This window comes from Palaemon carinicauda, chromosome 29 (assembly GCF_036898095.1).
Source record: "Palaemon carinicauda isolate YSFRI2023 chromosome 29, ASM3689809v2, whole genome shotgun sequence".
NCBI lineage: Eukaryota > Metazoa > Arthropoda > Malacostraca > Decapoda > Palaemonidae > Palaemon > Palaemon carinicauda.
Window position 1 is genome coordinate 95,480,226 of NC_090753.1, and position 18,998 is coordinate 95,499,223.

General features: G+C 42.2%; 1 protein-coding gene across 1 annotated transcript; it reads left to right on the forward strand.

Moving 5' to 3' along the window:
* The first annotated feature begins 12,866 nt into the window (after positions 1-12,866).
* LOC137622732 (uncharacterized) lies at positions 12,867-18,665 on the forward strand. Its single transcript, XM_068353325.1, has 2 exons — positions 12,867-13,265; positions 13,401-18,665. Exons 1-2 carry the CDS (start codon positions 12,867-12,869, stop codon positions 18,663-18,665), a joined length of 5,664 nt encoding a protein of 1,887 aa, XP_068209426.1.
* The last annotated feature ends 333 nt before the right edge of the window (positions 18,666-18,998 follow it).

Genomic DNA, 18,998 nt, shown 5'->3' on the forward strand with positions numbered 1-18,998 from the left:
TTGCAGGTTTCATCTCTTGAAGTGCCTTTTGAATATTCTGCAGGCACGTGGCTATGGTGTACTGCCGCCAGTACGCCTTCAAGTTGAAATCTTCATCCTCGTCATCTTGGGCAGCATCCACACACGCAACTAGGTCCGCCAAGGTATTCTTCGTGTAGAGGGCCTTGAACGCCCTGATAACCCCCTGGTCCATCGGTTGAATTAATGACGTGGTGTTGGGTGGCAGGAACTCAACCTGAACGCCCTCACGCGACAGGTCAGTTGCGTGTCCACCAGCGTTATCCATAAGGAGAAGGATCTTGAATGGCAAGCCCTTCTCTAAGAGATATTCGTGGACTTGCGGGATGAAACACTGGTGGAACCAGTTGGAGGTCAGCATCTTCGTAATCCATGCTTTTTGATTATGCATCCAGTACACGGGAAGGAGATTCTTATTTTTATTTTTCAAAGCGCGAGGATTTTTCGACTTATAAATAAGCCCCGGCTTTAACAAAAATCCAGCAGCATTGCCACACATCACGAGGGTAACGCGATCCTTGAATGCCTTAAAGCCAGAGGCTTTGGCTTCCTCTTTGAACAGGAAAGTTCGCGACGGCATTCTCTTCCAAAACAAGCCGGTTTCATCCATATTAAACACTTGTTCCGGCTTGTATCCACCTTCAGCGATAATGTTCTTGAAAGTCTGGTTCACGTAAGTTTCAGCAGCGGCAGTGTCAGCGGAAGCAGACTCCCCATGCAGGGAAACGCTTTTCAGGGCGAAGCGTTTCTGAAACTTCGCGAACCATCCTTTGCTTGCGGAAAAACGTTTCTGAGGCTGGGAATCAGTGGATGTCCCTGGTTGAGGATCATCTGCATCATCATCATCTTCAGCATGGTTGCCGTCGTCGTCTTTAGGTTCCTTTGCAGCAAAATTCTCATATAAGCTCAAAGCCTTTGTTTGGATGGTGTTCGTATCCAACGCTATGTTCTTCTTCCGGCAGTCGGCAATCCACACAGCTAAAGCACCTTCCATGCGTACGATCGTTTTATTACGTGTTGTAACGACTCGCTTCGCTGATCTGCTAAAGGTGATTGCAGCAGTCTTTCTAATGTTCGCCTCGTCCTTCTTGATGTAGCGAACGGTAGATTCGTTGATGCCAAAATGGCGGCCGGCGGCCGCGTAACTTCTACCATCTTTTAACATGTCGAGAAGCGTAACCTTCTCAGCTATCGTCATCATCCTTCGGTGGCGTTTAGGCTCACTACCAGCCTTACTAGAAGCAGAACGCTTGGGAGGCATTGTAACAGAAAGTTCAACAAAAAGTTCAACTTAAAACAGTCACACACAGCACAGATTAAACTTCACAAACTTAAGAACATCTACTCAGCAATACGCGGAAAGAGAAAGTGAACGATGCAGCCCCGCGAGAACTTTGATGCTGCGGGTAGAAGATGCGGGCAAAACACCAATCACAGGCTAGATAACAAAACTTGAGTTTTGATTCGTCATCTATCAGCGCTTGAACCAATCACAACCCGTCTTACAGTACTATGGTGCGTTGGTTACTCATAGAAGATGCCCCGCGCATACTGAACGTACGTAGATTAAGTACAATACCGTAATAATAATAAATAATGATAATAATACTGTACAGTAATAATAATAATAATAATGATTAATAATAATAACAATAATAATTTTATTAACAACAACAACAATAATAATAATAATAACAATAATAATAAAAATTTACGTACGCTATTTTACGCCTCTCTCTCTCTCTCTCTCTCTCTCTCTCTCTCTCTCTCTCTCTCTCGTACGCTTACAGTATTCGAAATGTGATTTTTGCAACAAAGAATATTATTGGATGCAGTACTGTACTACGTACGTATACATACAAAAGATTCATGGAAAAGAAGCACATCCATTACAGTACACACCATTCTAATATGGTATGACTGCATCTGATTTGCGTTTCATGTTCGATTTAATTTTACTACGTACTGAATTATCGTATGATCACATTCTCTTTTCGTGTTTTATTTCTTTCTGTGCTGAATTATATATCATATGTAATGCAATGAACAATCAGTAAGAGCAGATATTACTAATTACAGTATTAATGGAATTACAGGTAACAAAATATCGTATTTGGTTGTCTTCAGATTTCGCGGTATTTTCGAATTTTCCGGAAAATCCGCGATATGTATATATATATGGGTTATGGGAAAACCCCGCGAAGTGGTGAATCCGCGATTGTCGAACCGCGAAGTAGCGAGGGTTCACTGTATTTGTCTATCACTCCCTGGTACTGTTCGAAATATTCCCTATCCTTCCTAAATTTAGTTTGCAACGACTCTAACTGTGCCATAGCGTTTCTATAGTTGGTATCTGGCCTAGCATTCGATCCGAATGGTAGGCTAACCTGATATCCCTCAGGTTTTTTCACAACACTTCGCGATACCTTCCGCACGGCTTCCGCCTCGCGCACTGTGTATTGCTCAGATGGGGCGATGCCAACACGGTCCAAACGCCACCATTCATCTACATCAAACTGATATGGTTCGTTCATGATTTTGCACACTCTGAGCGTTCTTGTTCGACCTTTTCCCCTTGGAATAGCCACTGTGGCACCCTCCCGTATGGGGACATACCATTATGAGTCAAGAAAAGATTTATCCCATCCACTTTCTCAACACCTATAATAAAATAGCTAAAATAATCAGCCCCTACTAATATGTGTACGTTTTTCATGGTATCTGATTGGTTTGCTGGATCGGCTAACGTGACTCCCTTGGTCAACAGATGCTGTCTGACCTTTACATAACCAGCGTTATGTATCGGGACGTCCACGTGTTCGTGTGCCACTAACTTCATCCTCACTGATCTTTTTCCCATCTCAACCCTACAACTCACTGCATTGTACTGTCCACTTATTTCCGCGGAGCTGAATAGAGCTATATTCAATGACACTTGCCCTACCACCGGTAGGCCTAATTGACTAGCGATTTTCGCTGATATGAAGCTTCTTTGGCTCCAGGAGTCAAGGAATAGGCGGACTCGCTTGCTACCTTGTTTTCGATATATGTCTGCCATCACGGTTGGCAAGAGGGTACATGGGAGGTCTACATCAGATTTCTGTGCAACCTTTGCACTTTTGCATGGTTTAGATTCTACTTTAACTTTGGATGGAACGGGGGGCAGTATCGTTCTGTGTAGGCGTCGCATTTACTACGGGGCGGGACGTTGTTAATTGACTATTACTACTATGGGGGTTAGATTGCGGTCGTCTTCCCGCATTGTGATCATCGCAAATTGCGGTGTGATGTTTGGAATTACAAATTTTACAAGAACTTTGGTTGGGACATTTATCACTACGATGACCTGACTTTGTACAATTAAAGCAAAGGCCCCTTTTAAGCAAAATGCGACGTCTGGCAGCTACGTCAGTTACTTGGCGACAGCCGTGAGGCGGGTGCCGTTCGTTACAAAATGGGCAAGAATTATTGTGGACAGGTGTGGATTTCGGTCTTACAATGTTGTCTTTTCTTTTATCATGCTCGAGTTTGTCGCCTCTTTGTAACGCATCGTCTTCAAGCATTCTTATAATGAAATCTATTGCGTCAAAGAACTCATCCAACGTATAATCACATTTTCTCAAATGCTCGACCACTTTCCGATAGAGCTTTCCCTCTGACAATTTTTGATTTATGAGACTCATGACCATGCCCTGGCCTATATCGTCTTTACTCAACCTTTTAATTTGTTCAATTATAATAGTTAACTCGAAACGGAACCTTTTGAGCTCTACGGGGTCTAGTGATGGCACAAATATGTTAGCTAACTTTCGGTGCAGAATCACGAGCGTCTGATGTACGTTACCATATTGTTTGTCTAATAGATCTAACGCTAATCTATAGTTCGCGGCGGTTACACTTAAAGATTTTACGACTCTAAGCGGCTCTTTGTCCAACGTCCCCAGCAAATAAGTAAACTTAGACACTTCGTCTAAATCAGCTCTTCTATCCACGTGGATTGTGAAGAGCTCACGGTACGATGCGTACTCTTGCACTTCCCCTTCAAACGTGGGGAGAGGCAGCGGCTTCAACCTGGGGAGGGCAACATTCCCCGTTGAAGTGCTTTTCACTTTGTCTATCCTATTATGCAGTAGGGTGGAAGCATGTGTAGCTTTACCTAACGTGTGCCTGATTCGGGCTTCAATACTAGATTCTAGTTTCACGCGCTGGCTTTTGTATAGCTCTTTTAGCTGTCGGACCTCTGCCTGCAACTCTGTTACCAAATTCTGGTAAACGGACTCAGAGTAGGTCTCTAATAGCGCTCTTTGCGTTTTGCTAAGCAAGTCTTTCACTAGGCCTATCGACGCTATACAAAATATATCAAAGATATATTTCACATTATTGTTTACTTGACAGTATGTTATTTCTCTTTTATTTTCATAAACTCCCGGATACCTTTTAAAATATTTTGTTTCTTGTTAAGCATGGGATTTAGGAGTTTATGTTTTGAGTTCCTTCTACTTCTCATGAATCGTAATCACCAAGTTGTAATTAGCTATTTAGATTTACTATTATTACTTTATTGTGGCTAAAGTTCATGTTCATAAAGTTAATTTGGCTGATTCATGATAAATGTTTTCTTGATTAACCTTTTCAAACCCAAAGCTATAAACGAAATAACAAAGTTTAGCAGAGGCGACCATATAATGTCTCGAAGAAGAGGTGACGATATAACTGCCAAAACGCAGAATAGCAGTTGTGACTCGAAGACCAGAACGACAGGACCTGTTGTTGAACACTCCTACATGTTTTTTGTGTATCAGCCGATCTGCTTATAGTCTTCATGGATGACAGAGTTTAATGGTATAATTAATATGAAGATTTACTATTAAGAAGTTTGCCGAGGACAGCTACTATTGACGATGAAGGCGAAATTCAGCAAAACTACCGAAGGATTTGGGGAGAGAAAGGAGACGGGTTTTTACCAGTTTGGAGGTAAGAATCGAGTTACATTTACGCGTGTTTCAGTCGATTTTCAAATTGCTTATATATGAACTTTGTCGGTTCATTAACCTAACTTGCACGTCCTATAAAATATTACCTGATAGTTCGTGATATTTAGAAGGAACTTGATAATTGTTATAAGTGTTATTTTCTTGTGAACTTTTGTAAAACTCATCGAGGTTTAAGTATCAGAGGTTAAGCTAACGAGTAACTCAGTTCTTTCATATATTAACGTTAGAAAACTTCTAAAAACTTTAAGACTGGGCTATTGAGCTTGCTTATATGTTGGCTAAGTAGACTAAGCACTGGAAAAAACTTATACTAAATTTTAAGCTAGGCATTTATCCTAGTAAATAACTTTAAATTTGTATCAGGCTAGCCTAAAACTTAGCTAAATACTAAGAATATTACGGTCTTGCTATCTAACTTATTACATTTTATATATTTACCTTTAAGTAAAAACATTTAAGGCTTACGCCTTAGTCTAAACCATAGATGGCCATGACCTCTATTATAGATATTTCATTGTATTGTCAGGTTATGGAAAAATTCAGTGGTGACCATGTTGTGCTGGAGTGGTGTCTGGCGTAAGGTCATCTCTCCAAGAATATAGCACGGTTTGGAAGGGTTACAGTACACAAAGGACAAGGATTCTCTCAAGCAAAGGGATTAAATTTTATTTTACTCAGTTATAAATTTTCTATTTCATTTTGACTGTTGTAATTAAATATAAATTAAACGATTTCTTTAATTTACCCTGTCACCATTAATTTGTATATCATTGCATGATTTCAAGTAAAAAGTTTTTCCATATGGCGACCGTGACAGGATTCGTGCAATCCTTATCCTCCCTGTCCTTTGTGTTGTAAGCCTTTTATTGTGGGTGGGGCTGTCCTCGGCTTCTTTATTTTTCATTTTTCAATATTAAACTTACCCGATAATCATGTAGCTGTCAACTCCGTTGCCCGACAGAATTCTATGGAGGGATACGCCAGCTATCACAATACTAGAAGGGGGTGTACTTACCAGCGCCACCTGTGGCCAGGTACTCAATCATTTGTTGTTGACACCTCCTCAATTATTCCTCTGTCGTGCTTCCGGCTAGACGTTCTGGGATACGCTTATGGTCTTCGAGTTTATTCACGGATATTTGGTGAAGTATTCTCTCAGATTAACGGCTGTCGCTTTACTGGAATCCTTCTTATATTAGCTAGATAGCTTTTATATAATACTGATATAACGGTTAACGAATTTTGCTTGTTTTTGGATCACCCTTTGGCTAACTCTTTGAAACAAGATGTCTGACGTTTCGCAAGCCCCCTCCCATAGACGATGTAGGTCTTGCAATAGGCGTATTCCGAAGGCCTCGGTAGATCCTCACACCGCTTGTTCTGACTGTAGGGACAGGCCCTGTCTATTAGAAAATCGATGTGAGGAATGCGCCGGACTTTCGGAATTGGAATTTGTCCGTCTTTTAAAATATTCATCTAAGTTAGAGAGAGGTAGAGTTAGGAGAAGTTCTTCTCACTCTTCTATGTTTTCCTCACCTCATGATCCCCTACCTTTTCCTACCCCTGTAGTGGCTACCCCCGAACCTACTGTGTGCCCTCCGCCTGATATGTCAGTTGTTTTGCGTGCTATTCAGGCTTTAGGCGATAAAGTAGAATCAGTGGTAAGTGACCATAAGTCTCTGATGGCCGAAGTTATAGAACTGAAGGTCAAGAGTGCAGTGGGTGGAATTAGTGCCAGTGCTGTGACGAGTGCTAGTGTCGGTGCAGTGCCAAGTGCTAGTGGTGCCAGTGTGGTGCGTGAGGATTTTTCTGTGCGAGCCAGTCGTCCTCCCAGTCCGGGACCTCTTGCAAGCTCCCATGCCCAGGGGAGAAGCAATGTCGAAGGGCTTAAGGGTTCGACAGGCCTTGTTAGGCGCACAGAACTATCCTCGGTGGTTGCGGGCGTGTCTTCCTTAGACCGTCACTCCCACCTGCAGACGATTGAGCCCGTCTTATTCTCGTCCGCTGATCAACTAGCAGGGAAGAAACGTTGGTCTCAGGTCTCGAGACCGCTTAAACGTAGAGTCCAGTCCGCGAGTGCTCAGCCAGGTTGCAGTCATTGGCTCAGCTCTGACTCGCCTCAGTCATCTGTCGACTGTACTCCGCCCAAGAGGAGTAAGGTTCTGCCTAAACAGAGCCCGACTGTTAAGACTTTACCTCAGTCTGTTATCGTTTCTGCCGATCCCAAGTGGACCCTGCTTCAGTCCATGCAAGCTCAGCTTTCGGACTTGATGCGTGAGTGTCGGGCTGAGAGTGTTGCACCTCCTCCTCCGCCTACACTCCCTCCGCCTGTTCTCGCTCCGCCTGTGCTCGCCCCGCCTGCACTTGCTCCGCCTGGTCGCAGCACCATCTGCCAGGCGTACGATGTTGAGCCACTTTCGGAGTTCGCTGTTCCCAGTGGTGTTCAGCCTCAGCCTTCTTTAAGGCAACCCTTGCTTTGGGATCAGGAGAGTTATTCCACTCTTCCTCCGCCTCCCCTTGCTGCTCCACCAGTGGTGCAACTCTCGGTTGGGGTACAACAACCTCTCCCCTCCGTGAGTCTGTCTGCTCAGCCATCGCTACAGCGAGCTCAACCCTCCTCAAGGCAAGCTCCTCTACACCCTGGACTTGCGCCTCAGGAGCCTCAGCTTGCGAGAACTTTACCTTGTTCTGCGCAGCCTCAACCTCATCATGCTCCGCTCATCTCACAGGAACAGGAACGGACTACTCCGCCTCCGTCCTCCGCTCAGCTTGTGCAATCCTTGGGTTCAACCTCTCTTGCTAGGAGTCAACCTCCTTCACCCATGCGCCTGCCTTCTGCTTCGTCTGTTGTTCAGCCTTTGCAGTCTGAGCCTCAGGTTTTCCCTCAACAGTTACTGGAAGAGGAAACCACTGTTATTGTTCCTACCCGTTCTGACTCTGCGTTTCAGCATTCTGGTCCGATCGCTTCGCTACCCTCTGCTGATGAGGTGTCGGATGATGAGGAGGCACACCTTGATCCCTCATCAGACGTGGACGAATCTAAGCTTTCTCCACTGTCGATTGATTTTCGTAAGGTCTTGGCTCTACTCAGGGAGATTTACCCAGACCACTTCGTCTCTGCTATTCCCCGCTCTCCACCATCTGAGTTTTCGCTGGGCGTACAACAAGCTAAGTCCAACTATACTAAGCTTGTCCTAGCTAGATCCTCCAAGAGGGCTTTAAGGATCTTAGGGGAGTGGCTGCAGTCTAAACAACACCTTGGCAAGACTTCCTTCATGTTCCCTCCAACGAAGCTCGCTTCGAAAGGTTGCGTTTGGTATGCCACAGGGGAAGCACCAGGCTTAGGAGTACCTGCCTCTGCCCAGGCTGACTTCTCAAGTCTGGTGGACTCGCCTCGGAGAACTGCTATGAGACGCTCGAAGGTTTGTTGGACCTTCTCAGACCTGGATCATTTACTGAAAGGGTTGTTCAGAGCATTTGAAATGTTCAACTTTCTCGACTGGTGCCTGGGGGCCCTCAGCAAGAAAACCTCTCCTGCGGACAAAGATTCTGCCATGCTATTAATGTCCTGCATGGATAAGGCCATCAGAGATGGATCGGGTGAGCTAGCGTCGTTATTTGTATCAGGGGTGTTGAAGAAAAGGGAACAACTGTGTACCTTCCTTTCCGCCAGCATTACACCTTGCCAACGGTCACAACTCCTTTTTGCTCCTCTCTCAAAGTTCCTCTTTCCCGAGGAGCTAGTTAAGGACTTGTCTGCTGCCCTGATACAAAAGGACACGCACGATCTTGTAGCCTCATCGGCTCGTAAGTCTAAGGTTGCCACCTCAGTCCCCAAGACTTATCGCTCCCCAGTGGCTGATACCCCGGCTACGAGGTTCATACCGCCCTTTCGTGGTAGAGCCCCCAGCCGAGGAAGCTCCCGTCCAGACTCTCACAGGAGCAAGTCTAGGAAAGGATCCAGGACATCTAAGGGAAAGAACTGACTCTCAGATTCTCCAGACAACAGTAGGAGCCAGACTCAAGATCTTCTGGCGAGCCTGGGAGAAGAGAGGTGCAGACGCACAGTCTGTCAGTTGGCTGAGGTACGGTTACAGGATTCCATTCTGCCTCAAACCACCTCTGACCACATCGCCCATCAACCTCTCTCCCAACTACAAAGAAGAGGACAAGAGGCTAGCATTGCAACAGGAGGTGTCGCTACTTGTGCAGAAGAAGGCAGTGGTTATAGTCCGGGACCATCAATCCCCGGGCTTCTACAACCGTCTCTTTCTTGTGGCCAAGAAGACAGGAGGTTGGAGACCGGTGCTGGACGTCAGCTCTCTCAACGAGTATGTCACCAAGCAGACGTTCACGATGGAGACGACCAAGTCGGTCTTAGCAGCGGTCAGACAGGAGGACTGGATGGTCTCGTTGGACTTGAAAGATGCATACTTTCACGTTCCCATTCATCCAGACTCCCAACCTTTCCTGAGATTCGTTTTCGGAAAGGTTGTCTATCAGTTCCAAGCCCTGTGTTTTGGCCTAAGCACAGCTCCTATGGTCTTTACTCATCTGATGAGGAATGTAGCGAAATTCCTACACTTATCGAACATCAGAGCCTCCCTCTACCTAGACGACTGGCTGTTGAGAGCCTCCACGAGTCGTCGTTGTCTGGAGAACCTCAATTGGACTTTAGACTTAATCAGAGACCTAGGTCTATTAGTCAATATAGAGAAATCTCAACTCATTCCCTCCCAATCCATTGTGTACCTGGGAATGGAGATTCAGAGTCAGGATTTTCGGGCTTTTCCATTGGCCCCCAGGATAAACCAAGCCCTAGAGTGCATCATGAGCATGCTGAAGAGGAGCAATTGCTCAGTGAGACAGTGGATGAGTCTCACAGGGACCCTCTCATCACTGGCCCTGTTTGTCGAGCTAGGAAGACTCCACTTCCGCCCTCTTCAATTCCATCTTGCTGCTCATTGGGACAAGGGCTCGACTCTAGAAGCAGTCTCTATCCCTATCAACCAAGAGATGAAGACCACTCTCCTGTGGTGGAAGCACAATCTCCTTCTCAAGGAGGGTCTATCATTGGCCATCCAGACCCCCAATCTTCATCTCTTCTCAGATGCATCGGACTCGGGCTGGGGTGCGACCTTGGACGGACGGGAATGCTCAGGAGTATGGAACAAGGAACAAGGATTACTCCACATCAACTGCAAGGAACTGTTAGCAGTTCATCTAGCCCTGTTGAACTTCAAGTCCCTCCTGCTAGGCAAAGTGGTGGAGGTGAATTCAGACAACACCACAACCTTGGCTTACATCTCCAAGCAAGGAGGGACCCATTCGAGGAGCCTTTACGAGATCGCAAGGGACCTCCTCATTTGGTCAAGAGGTCTAAACCTCTCTCTGGTCACGAGGTTCATCCAGGGCGATATGAATGTTTCAGCGGATCGCCTCAGCAGAAGGAATCAGGTCATTCCCACGGAATGGACCCTCCACAAGAGTGTGTGCAACAGACTTTGGACCTTGTGGGGTCAACCTACCATAGATCTGTTTGCCACCTCCATAACCAAGAGACTTCCACTTTATTGTTCCCCTGTTCCAGACCCTGCAGCGGTTCATGTGGATGCTTTTCTTCTGAACTGGTCCCATCTCGACCTGTACGCATTCCCTCCGTTCAAGATAATAAACAAAGTTCTGCAGAAATTCGTCTCGCACGAAGGGACACGGCTGACGCTGGTTGCTCCCCTTTGGCCTGCAAGAGAATGGTACACAGAGGTACTTCAATGGCTAGTCGACTTCCCCAGGACTCTACCTCTAAGAGTGGACCTTCTACGTCAACCACACGTAGACAGGTTGCACCCAAACCTCCACGCTCTTCGGCTGACTGCCTTCAGACTGTCGAAAGATTCGCTAGAGCTAGAGGCTTTTCGAAGGAGGCAGCCAGTGCGATTGCCAGAGCTAGAAGAGTTTCCACTCGTAGAGTCTACCAGTCTAAGTGGGAGGTCTTCCGAAGCTGGTGTAGAGCCAATTCAATATCCTCTACCAATACCTCTGTGATCCAAATAGCTGACTTCCTTCTACATCTTAGGAATGAGAGATCCCTTTCAACACCTACGATTAAAGGATATAGGAGCATGTTGGCCTCAGTTCTCCGCCACAGAGGTTTGGACCTGTCTTCCAACAAGGACCTTCAAGACATTCTCAAGTCTTTTGAGACGTCTAAAGAACGTCGTCTTTCCACTCCAGGCTGGAATCTAGACGTAGTCTTAAGGTTCCTTATGACATCTAGGTTCGAACCTCTCCAGTCAGCTTCCTTCAAGGATCTTACCCTCAAGACTGCTTTTCTCGTTTGCCTTGCAACAGCTAAGAGAGTCAGTGAGGTTCATGCCTTCAGCAAGAACATTGGTTTCACAACCGAATCTGCAACATGTTCTTTTCAGCTTGGATTCCTAGCAAAGAACGAGCTTCCTTCACGTCCTTGGCCTAGATCGTTCGAAATACCTAGCCTCTCCAACATGGTAGGTAACGAACTAGAGAGAGTTCTTTGCCCTGTCAGAGCTCTCAAATATTATCTGAAGAGGTCTAAACCTATTCGAGGACAGTCAGAAGCCTTATGGTGTGCCATCAAGAAACCCTCGAGACCCATGTCCAAGAATGGGCTTTCGTACTATATAAGGCTTCTGATCAGAGAAGCACATTCTCACTTAAAGGAGGAAGACCTTGCATTGCTGAAGGTAAGGACCCACGAAGTAAGAGCTGTAGCTACTTCGTTGGCCTTTAAGAAAAACCGTTCTCTGCAGAGCATAATGGATGCAACCTATTGGAGGAGCAAGTCAGTGTTTGCATCATTTTATCTGAAAGATGTCCAGTCTCTTTACGAGAACTGCTACACCCTGGGACCATTCGTAGCAGCGAGTGCAGTAGTAGGTGAGGGCTCAGCCACTACATTCCCTTAATCCCATAACCTTTTTTAACCTTTCTCTTGAATACTTTTATTGTTGTTTTTTATGGTTGTTACGGTAGGCTAAGAAGCCTTCCGCATCCTTGGATTTGGCGGGTGGTCTATTCATTCTTGAGAAGCGCCTGGGTTAAAGGTTTGGTATAGGTCCTTTAGTAGGGGTTGCAACCCCGTGTACTTTGGCACCTTTGGGTTGATTCAGCCTCCAAGAGGAACGCTGCGCTCAGTAAGGAAGACGAACTTTAAATAAAGAGGCAGAGTAACGGTTCTATTCGACTTCCTTACCAGGTACTTATTATTTCATTGTTATTTGAGATAACTGTTATATGAAATATGGGATACTTAGCTATCCTTTAATCTTGTACACTGGTTTTCACCCACCTCCCTGGGTGTGAATCAGCTACATGATTATCGGGTAAGTTTAATATTGAAAAATGTTATTTTTATTAATAAAATAAATTTTTGAATATACTTACCCGATAATCATGATTTAATCGACCCTCCCTTTCCTCCCCAGAGAGAACCAGTAGACCGAGGAATAATTGAGGAGGTGTCAACAACAAATGATTGAGTACCTGGCCACAGGTGGCGCTGGTAAGTACACCCCCTTCTAGTATTGTGATAGCTGGCGTATCCCTCCATAGAATTCTGTCGGGCAACGGAGTTGACAGCTACATGATTATCGGGTAAGTATATTCAAAAATTTATTTTATTAATAAAAATAACATATTTGATATAGGCTTATTGGTATATGTTGTGAAAGCATCAAATTTGTGCTCGGTATTTGAATATTTTTATTGAAGTGAATATATGTCTTTTGTAACACGGATAAATATTCGTTATTGCTAGAAACTTTGATTTGTGTTTATCTAGGTTTGGTATTAGATTAACTTTGTAGAATTATTAACATGTCTGAGGATATATTGAAGAAACGGCGTTCTTACGCTCGGCAAAGAGTAACAAAGATATATAATACAGTTCAATCGTATCTCGAAGGATTGTCTGAACAAGATAGACTTTTGTATATTCACAGACTTGAACAGTTAGAAAAAGAACTTTTAGGGTTAGACCAGGAAATATTGAACTATGTCATAGATAAGGAAGACGAAAGCTCCATTGAACAAAAGATTAACACAGATGAAGACTACCAGAAAAAGATAATGTCGGCTTTGTTAAGTTTACAAAGGCAACAGGCTTCTAGTTTAGAAACTGTAACCACACCTACCCCGGTAGTTAACCTTAAGAATGAGTTAAGGATGCCTCAAGTTCCTTTACCTGAATATGACAACACCAAGGGTCAGTGTTTAGTAAAGTTCTTTTATGAATTTGAAAAATTGACTGACAAACAAAATTGGTCAAATCACTTAAAGTTTATGTATCTACGAAATCAGTTGTCAAAGTCTCCAAAGGCACTTGTGGATTCTCTTGATATTGATAACCAGTCATATGACGAGGCAAAGAAATTATTATTGCAAGCATTTGCAACTCCATTAACACAAAAATATGATGCAATTAAGAAACTTGTAGACTTGAAGTTAACTTTATCAGGTGATCCATATGCCTTTGTAGCCTCGATGAAAACTATTATGAATGCATTCAAAAAGCTTGACGTCAAAGTTGACGATGTTCTCCAGTACTTCATATGGCATGGTCTTAATGATCGCTTTCAATCTTTACTAATTCAGATAACAAATGAAAGCAAACCCTCATTAAGTGAAATTGAAAGTAACATATTTGAGGCTGTTGAGAGGTATAACAGAACGAATGAAAGAAATGTTGAGCAAAAGGAGAAAACTAGGACTAAGAATATAGAATCAAGCACAACTCTCGCAACCAAAGTTAGTGTTAGCCCTAATTATAAGTCATGTATCCTATGTACAAAGGATGGTAAGCAAGATACCGCACATTTGCTAGTAAATTGCCCAGTTTTTGCGAATCTCAAAATGAAAGTAGAGAAACTTAAAGAGCTGAATGCTTGTGTTAGGTGTGGCTATCATAATCATGTGACTCGTCAGTGTAAATTCAAGTTTACCCAAAGGTGTAGAAATTGCAGTGGATGGCATTTTACATACCTGTGTGTTGCTAAGGAGAGGCTTAATAGTTCCAGTACTAAAAAAGCTTCTGATTCTAGTAATACTGAATCCACTGAAACCTCTATGCATACTAGTGGGAAAAAGCCAGAACCGAAGCATACTTTAAATAGCCTCACATTAGCTGAAATTCATCAAAATGTTACTGGTGGTGCTGCAATTTTACCAACTTTTACATGTTCTGTGGCTGAAGAAAATAATGTGGTTCGAGTTTTACGAGATTGTGGTAGCCAGAGAAATTTTATTTGTAATAAGCATGTAAACCATATGAAGTTCCCTGTCCTAGCAAAAAACGTCCATATGACTATTCATGGTTTTAATTCTACTAGGGACCTTGTAACTGATATTGTTAATGTACCTCTCAAGTTAGGTAGGGAATGGTATTCCATCGAAGCAGTTGTTGTACCCAGTATTGATATAGAGTTGAAACTGGAGGGCTTAAATGTCATTGTTAAAGAATTTCAAGATAGACATTACATTTTAGCAGATAAGTTTCTTAGTGGTTGTGTGGACACTATTGGTAACATTGGTCTTATTTTGGGAAATGATGCTGACTTTTTGCTGTCGCTAACTACACACAAATTTGGATTAAGCAATCCCTCTGTGTATCTTGACACTCCAGTTGGTGTCATGCTCACAGGTAATATTAACAGAATGATGAAAAACTTGGATTATTTACCTAACATTAATAATGGAAATAGTTCACATACTGCGGTTAGCACTCAAGGAGACACACTTTGTATGGAAGGGGAAGCTGCCCAGACTAATAGACAATTACAATTCCTCGATAGACATAGCTTTTTGGCAGTCTCTCAGTCTGAACTTCGAGAGGACGATGTTGACTTGATTTCCAACAGATCACAGGCGAGTATCAAAGTTCAAGAAGCCAACACTAATTCAACCTATGCTATTTTTAACAAAAAGGGTAAGCTAAAGCAGTCTGAATTGATTAAAGCTACGGAAGAAATGCTTGAAAAGCAATGCGTCGAATATCTGGACTATGAAAAATCCCAGCTATCTGAAGATGACACAGAAACCAATAAAAAGCTAGTAAAGTATGTTCTTGATAGTACAGAACGAGATGAAGAAGGTAGACTAGTAATGCCACTGATGTGGAACAACAAGATATCCCATTTGTTAGGGAAGAACTTCAATTTATCCCGGATGATACTGAAGTCTAACTTAACACGTATGAAAAATAAACCTGAGCATTTAAAGATGGTTAATGATGTATTTAAAGAGCAACAAAATCTGGGAATCATAGAGAAAATTGAAGATATTAATTCTTTTATAAATGAACATCCAGAAGCTAGTTTCTTGCCTCATATGCCTGTGTTCAAAATGGCCAGAGACACGACTAAGTGTCGAGTCGTGTTTCTGTCTAACTTATGTGAGAAAAACAAATCTGCGAAGAGCACTTATAGTCACAATCAGTGTATGCTTCCAGGCCCTTGTCTGAATCACAAAATTGCAACTTCTCTGATTATGCAGAGATTTGACACCCATATGATTTGTTTTGACTTGAAAAAGGCATTTTTGATGATAGGACTCAAGGAAGAGGATCAGAATAGATTGTTGTTCTTATGGTATCGAAATATTCTTAAGGGTGACTTTACTGTTGTGGGCTATAGGAACAAACGTTTAAGTTTTGGCCTAAGGCCTAGCCCTTGTCATCTCATGCTAGCTTTGTTCAAAATCTTGATATTGGATGTTGAGAGTGACAACGAGGAAATGGTTAACTTAAAGAAATCGCTGTATAATACCATTTATATGGACAATGGGTCATATTCGTGTAACTCTGCCAAGGCTTTATATGAAGCGTACTACTGTCTCCCTAATATCTTTGGACCATACAAATTTGAATTGCAACAATTCGTAACAAACGATGCAGAACTGCAAGAAATAATTGACCGAGATTATGATAGTGAAACACCCAAAGAGGTAAAGTTGCTCGGCATGGTTTGGGATAGGGAAGCAGACACACTAGGCCCTGGTAAGATTTTCCTCGATACGCAAGCTAGCACAAAGAGGTCAATTTTGTCAACATTGAATAGTATCTATGATATATTTAATATCTATGGACCAATCTTGAACAGGGCCAGGCTGTTTCTTAAAAAGCTTCAAGAAGACAAGACTATCACATGGGATAGCCCTCTCTCAGAAACATTAAAAAGGGAATGGACACTTATTGGAAAACAGGTGAATTCTACTCCTAAAGTAGTAATTCCTAGATTCCTGGGTAGGAGAGATGGTACTTATAAACTAGTAGCATTTTCAGATGCAAGTAAGGATATTTATGGAACTGTGGTGTATATTGTAAATGTCTTCAATGGTAATACAAGTTTTTTGACAGCCAAGAGCAGGGTCGTTAACAAACAGTTAGAGAAGAAAACCATTCCTGTAATTGAATTTCAAGCTTTGGGACTAGCCACAGAGACTGTAATCAGTTTATTTCAAGAACTTGCTGGTCAATCAGTCGTTACTCCAATCAAAATTGTGAGCATGGCAATATATTCAGACAGTATGGTTGCTCTTAATTGGCTTTACTCTTATACATATAAGTATGATAAATTGCAGAAAAAAGGAGTTTTTATTCAAAATAGGTTGAAAACTATAGGTGACTTGTGCCAAGTTTTCCCAATAACATTTTCATTTGTGAATGCATATGATAATCCTGCAGATTATATTAGTAGATGTGTCTCATACAGGAGACTTCAGAAGACTGCGTATCATAGTGGACCTGAGTTTCTTAAGAAACTTCATAAAGATGAGGTTCAGTTTAGTTTCAAGGTGCCAAACCCCCTTGAAAAGAGAGATGAAGTACCCGGCCCTGAAAGGGAAGATACTTCATTAATCACTGTCTCAACAGATTCTGAAAGTAAAGAAAATAACAAGAAAGACATCAATAGCATTGAACACTTGATACCTATGACTAAGTTTTCCAGTTTCCATAAGCTAGCAACTGTTCATAGGATGGTGTTGAAATTCATCAAAAACATCAGAGAAAAACTAACAAATAAAGGAATCTACGTTCATTGGGGAAATTGTGTCAAGGAGAAAAATCTTTATGCTTTAGCATGTAGGCAGATAATAGGTAAAGAACAGGAAAATAACTTCCCAGAAGTTTGTGAATTCTTCAAGAAAAGTCATACATTAAAAAGAAACATTCCCAATTTGGTAACTCAAATGAATATTTTCCAAAGCAAAGACACTTTGCTAAGAATCCGGAGTAAATTCGGAAGAAACGAACAGATTTTCTTTCCTGTGCTGTTACCTAAGCATAGTTTGCTAACTAAATTGCTTATTCGTGATATGCATGTTAGTCTAGGACACGCTGGTGTGTATTCGATCTTGGCTCAGTTACGTAAGCAATTTTGGGTAATCCACTTTTATTCCACAGTAAAGAAGGTACTTAGAGAATGTATAACTTGTAGAAGGCTTAATGAGAGACCAATCAAAGCAAATCAGAGTGCCTATAGGGATTTTCGGAGCAATCCACCACCTATTCCATACAGGTATATTTTCATAGATTACATCGGTCCTTATACAGTAATATGGAATGGTGAAAGGAAGAAGATTTGGTTATTATGCGTGACATGTTTGTGGAGTCGTGCCATCAACTTGAAGATATGTTTATCTGCTGATACTCGAGACTTTCTCAAGGCCTTCCAACTACACATATATGAGTTTGGCATCCCGGAATTTTGCATATCTGATTTGGGATCCCAGCTAACTGCTGGTAGTAGAATCATTGGAACCTTTCTCAACGATTTTGAAACGCATGCCTTCTTTGAAGAAAATGACATTAAGCCCCTGAAGTTCGAGCATTATGCCAAAGGTAATAGTTCTTTGGGTTCGCTAGTTGAAAGCTGTGTAAAAATGGTGAAAAAGCTCATTTTTAGTTCTATTAAGAACACTGTGCTTGATTATCAAGATTTTTACTTCCTTATTTGTCAAACTGTCCATCTTATTAACAAAAGACCAATTGCTTTTAAGGATAGTCTGAGAGATGCTTGTATTGATAATGTAGAAAACCCAATAACTCCTGAGTGTTTACTTAAAGGCTATGATCTGGTATCAGTGAACATTATTCCAGAGTTGCAGAATTCTTCTTCAGATGACACCAATTGGGTGCCTGGTAGTAGTGCTATTGATGATGTTAAGGATAATTACTATAAGCTTAGACAAGCTAGAAACAGACTAGTTGAGGCATATCATTCAGAATTTCTTGCAACTCTCATTAATCAAGCAGTAGATAAAAGGGATCGTTACAGACCTGTCAATCATAAAACCTTGGCTGTTGGAGATATTGTTCTGTTAAAAGAGGACGCAAGCAAACCAAGTACTTATCCACTTGGTATAGTAAAGAAGACAGAAGTAAATCACCTAGGGGAAGTAAAAGCAGCTCGTGTGCTTAAGGGTAAGTCTCGTGAAGTTGTGTACAGGACAACAGATTCACTCATTTTGCTTCTTCCCAAAGAAGGATTTCATACTGTTGTTGAAGTTGAAACTGAATTACCTATTGATAAATTAAAAGTCAGAGAGAGGAGTAAACGGGCCGCTGCACTTGAATCTATGAGAAGCACAGACCTCTTGGTTCAAGAGGGCCTAGTATAATGGGCTTACGTGGTTATGTATATTACCATATTCTTTGGGGTAAGATACACATGGGCTATAAAGAGTGTGTAATGAAATTGTTGCTGGGAGTGAGTAAAGGGTGTACAAATGGTTTCTTTGATTAAACTTAGTAAACTTTAATCAAATTGTTGCTGGGAGTATACAAAATATATCAAAGATATATTTCACATTATTGTTTACTTGACAGTATGTTATTTCTCTTTTATTTTCATAAACTCCCGGATACCTTTTAAAATATTTTGTTTCTTGTTAAGCATGGGATTTAGGAGTTTATGTTTTGAGTTCCTTCTACTTCTCATGAATCGTAATCAC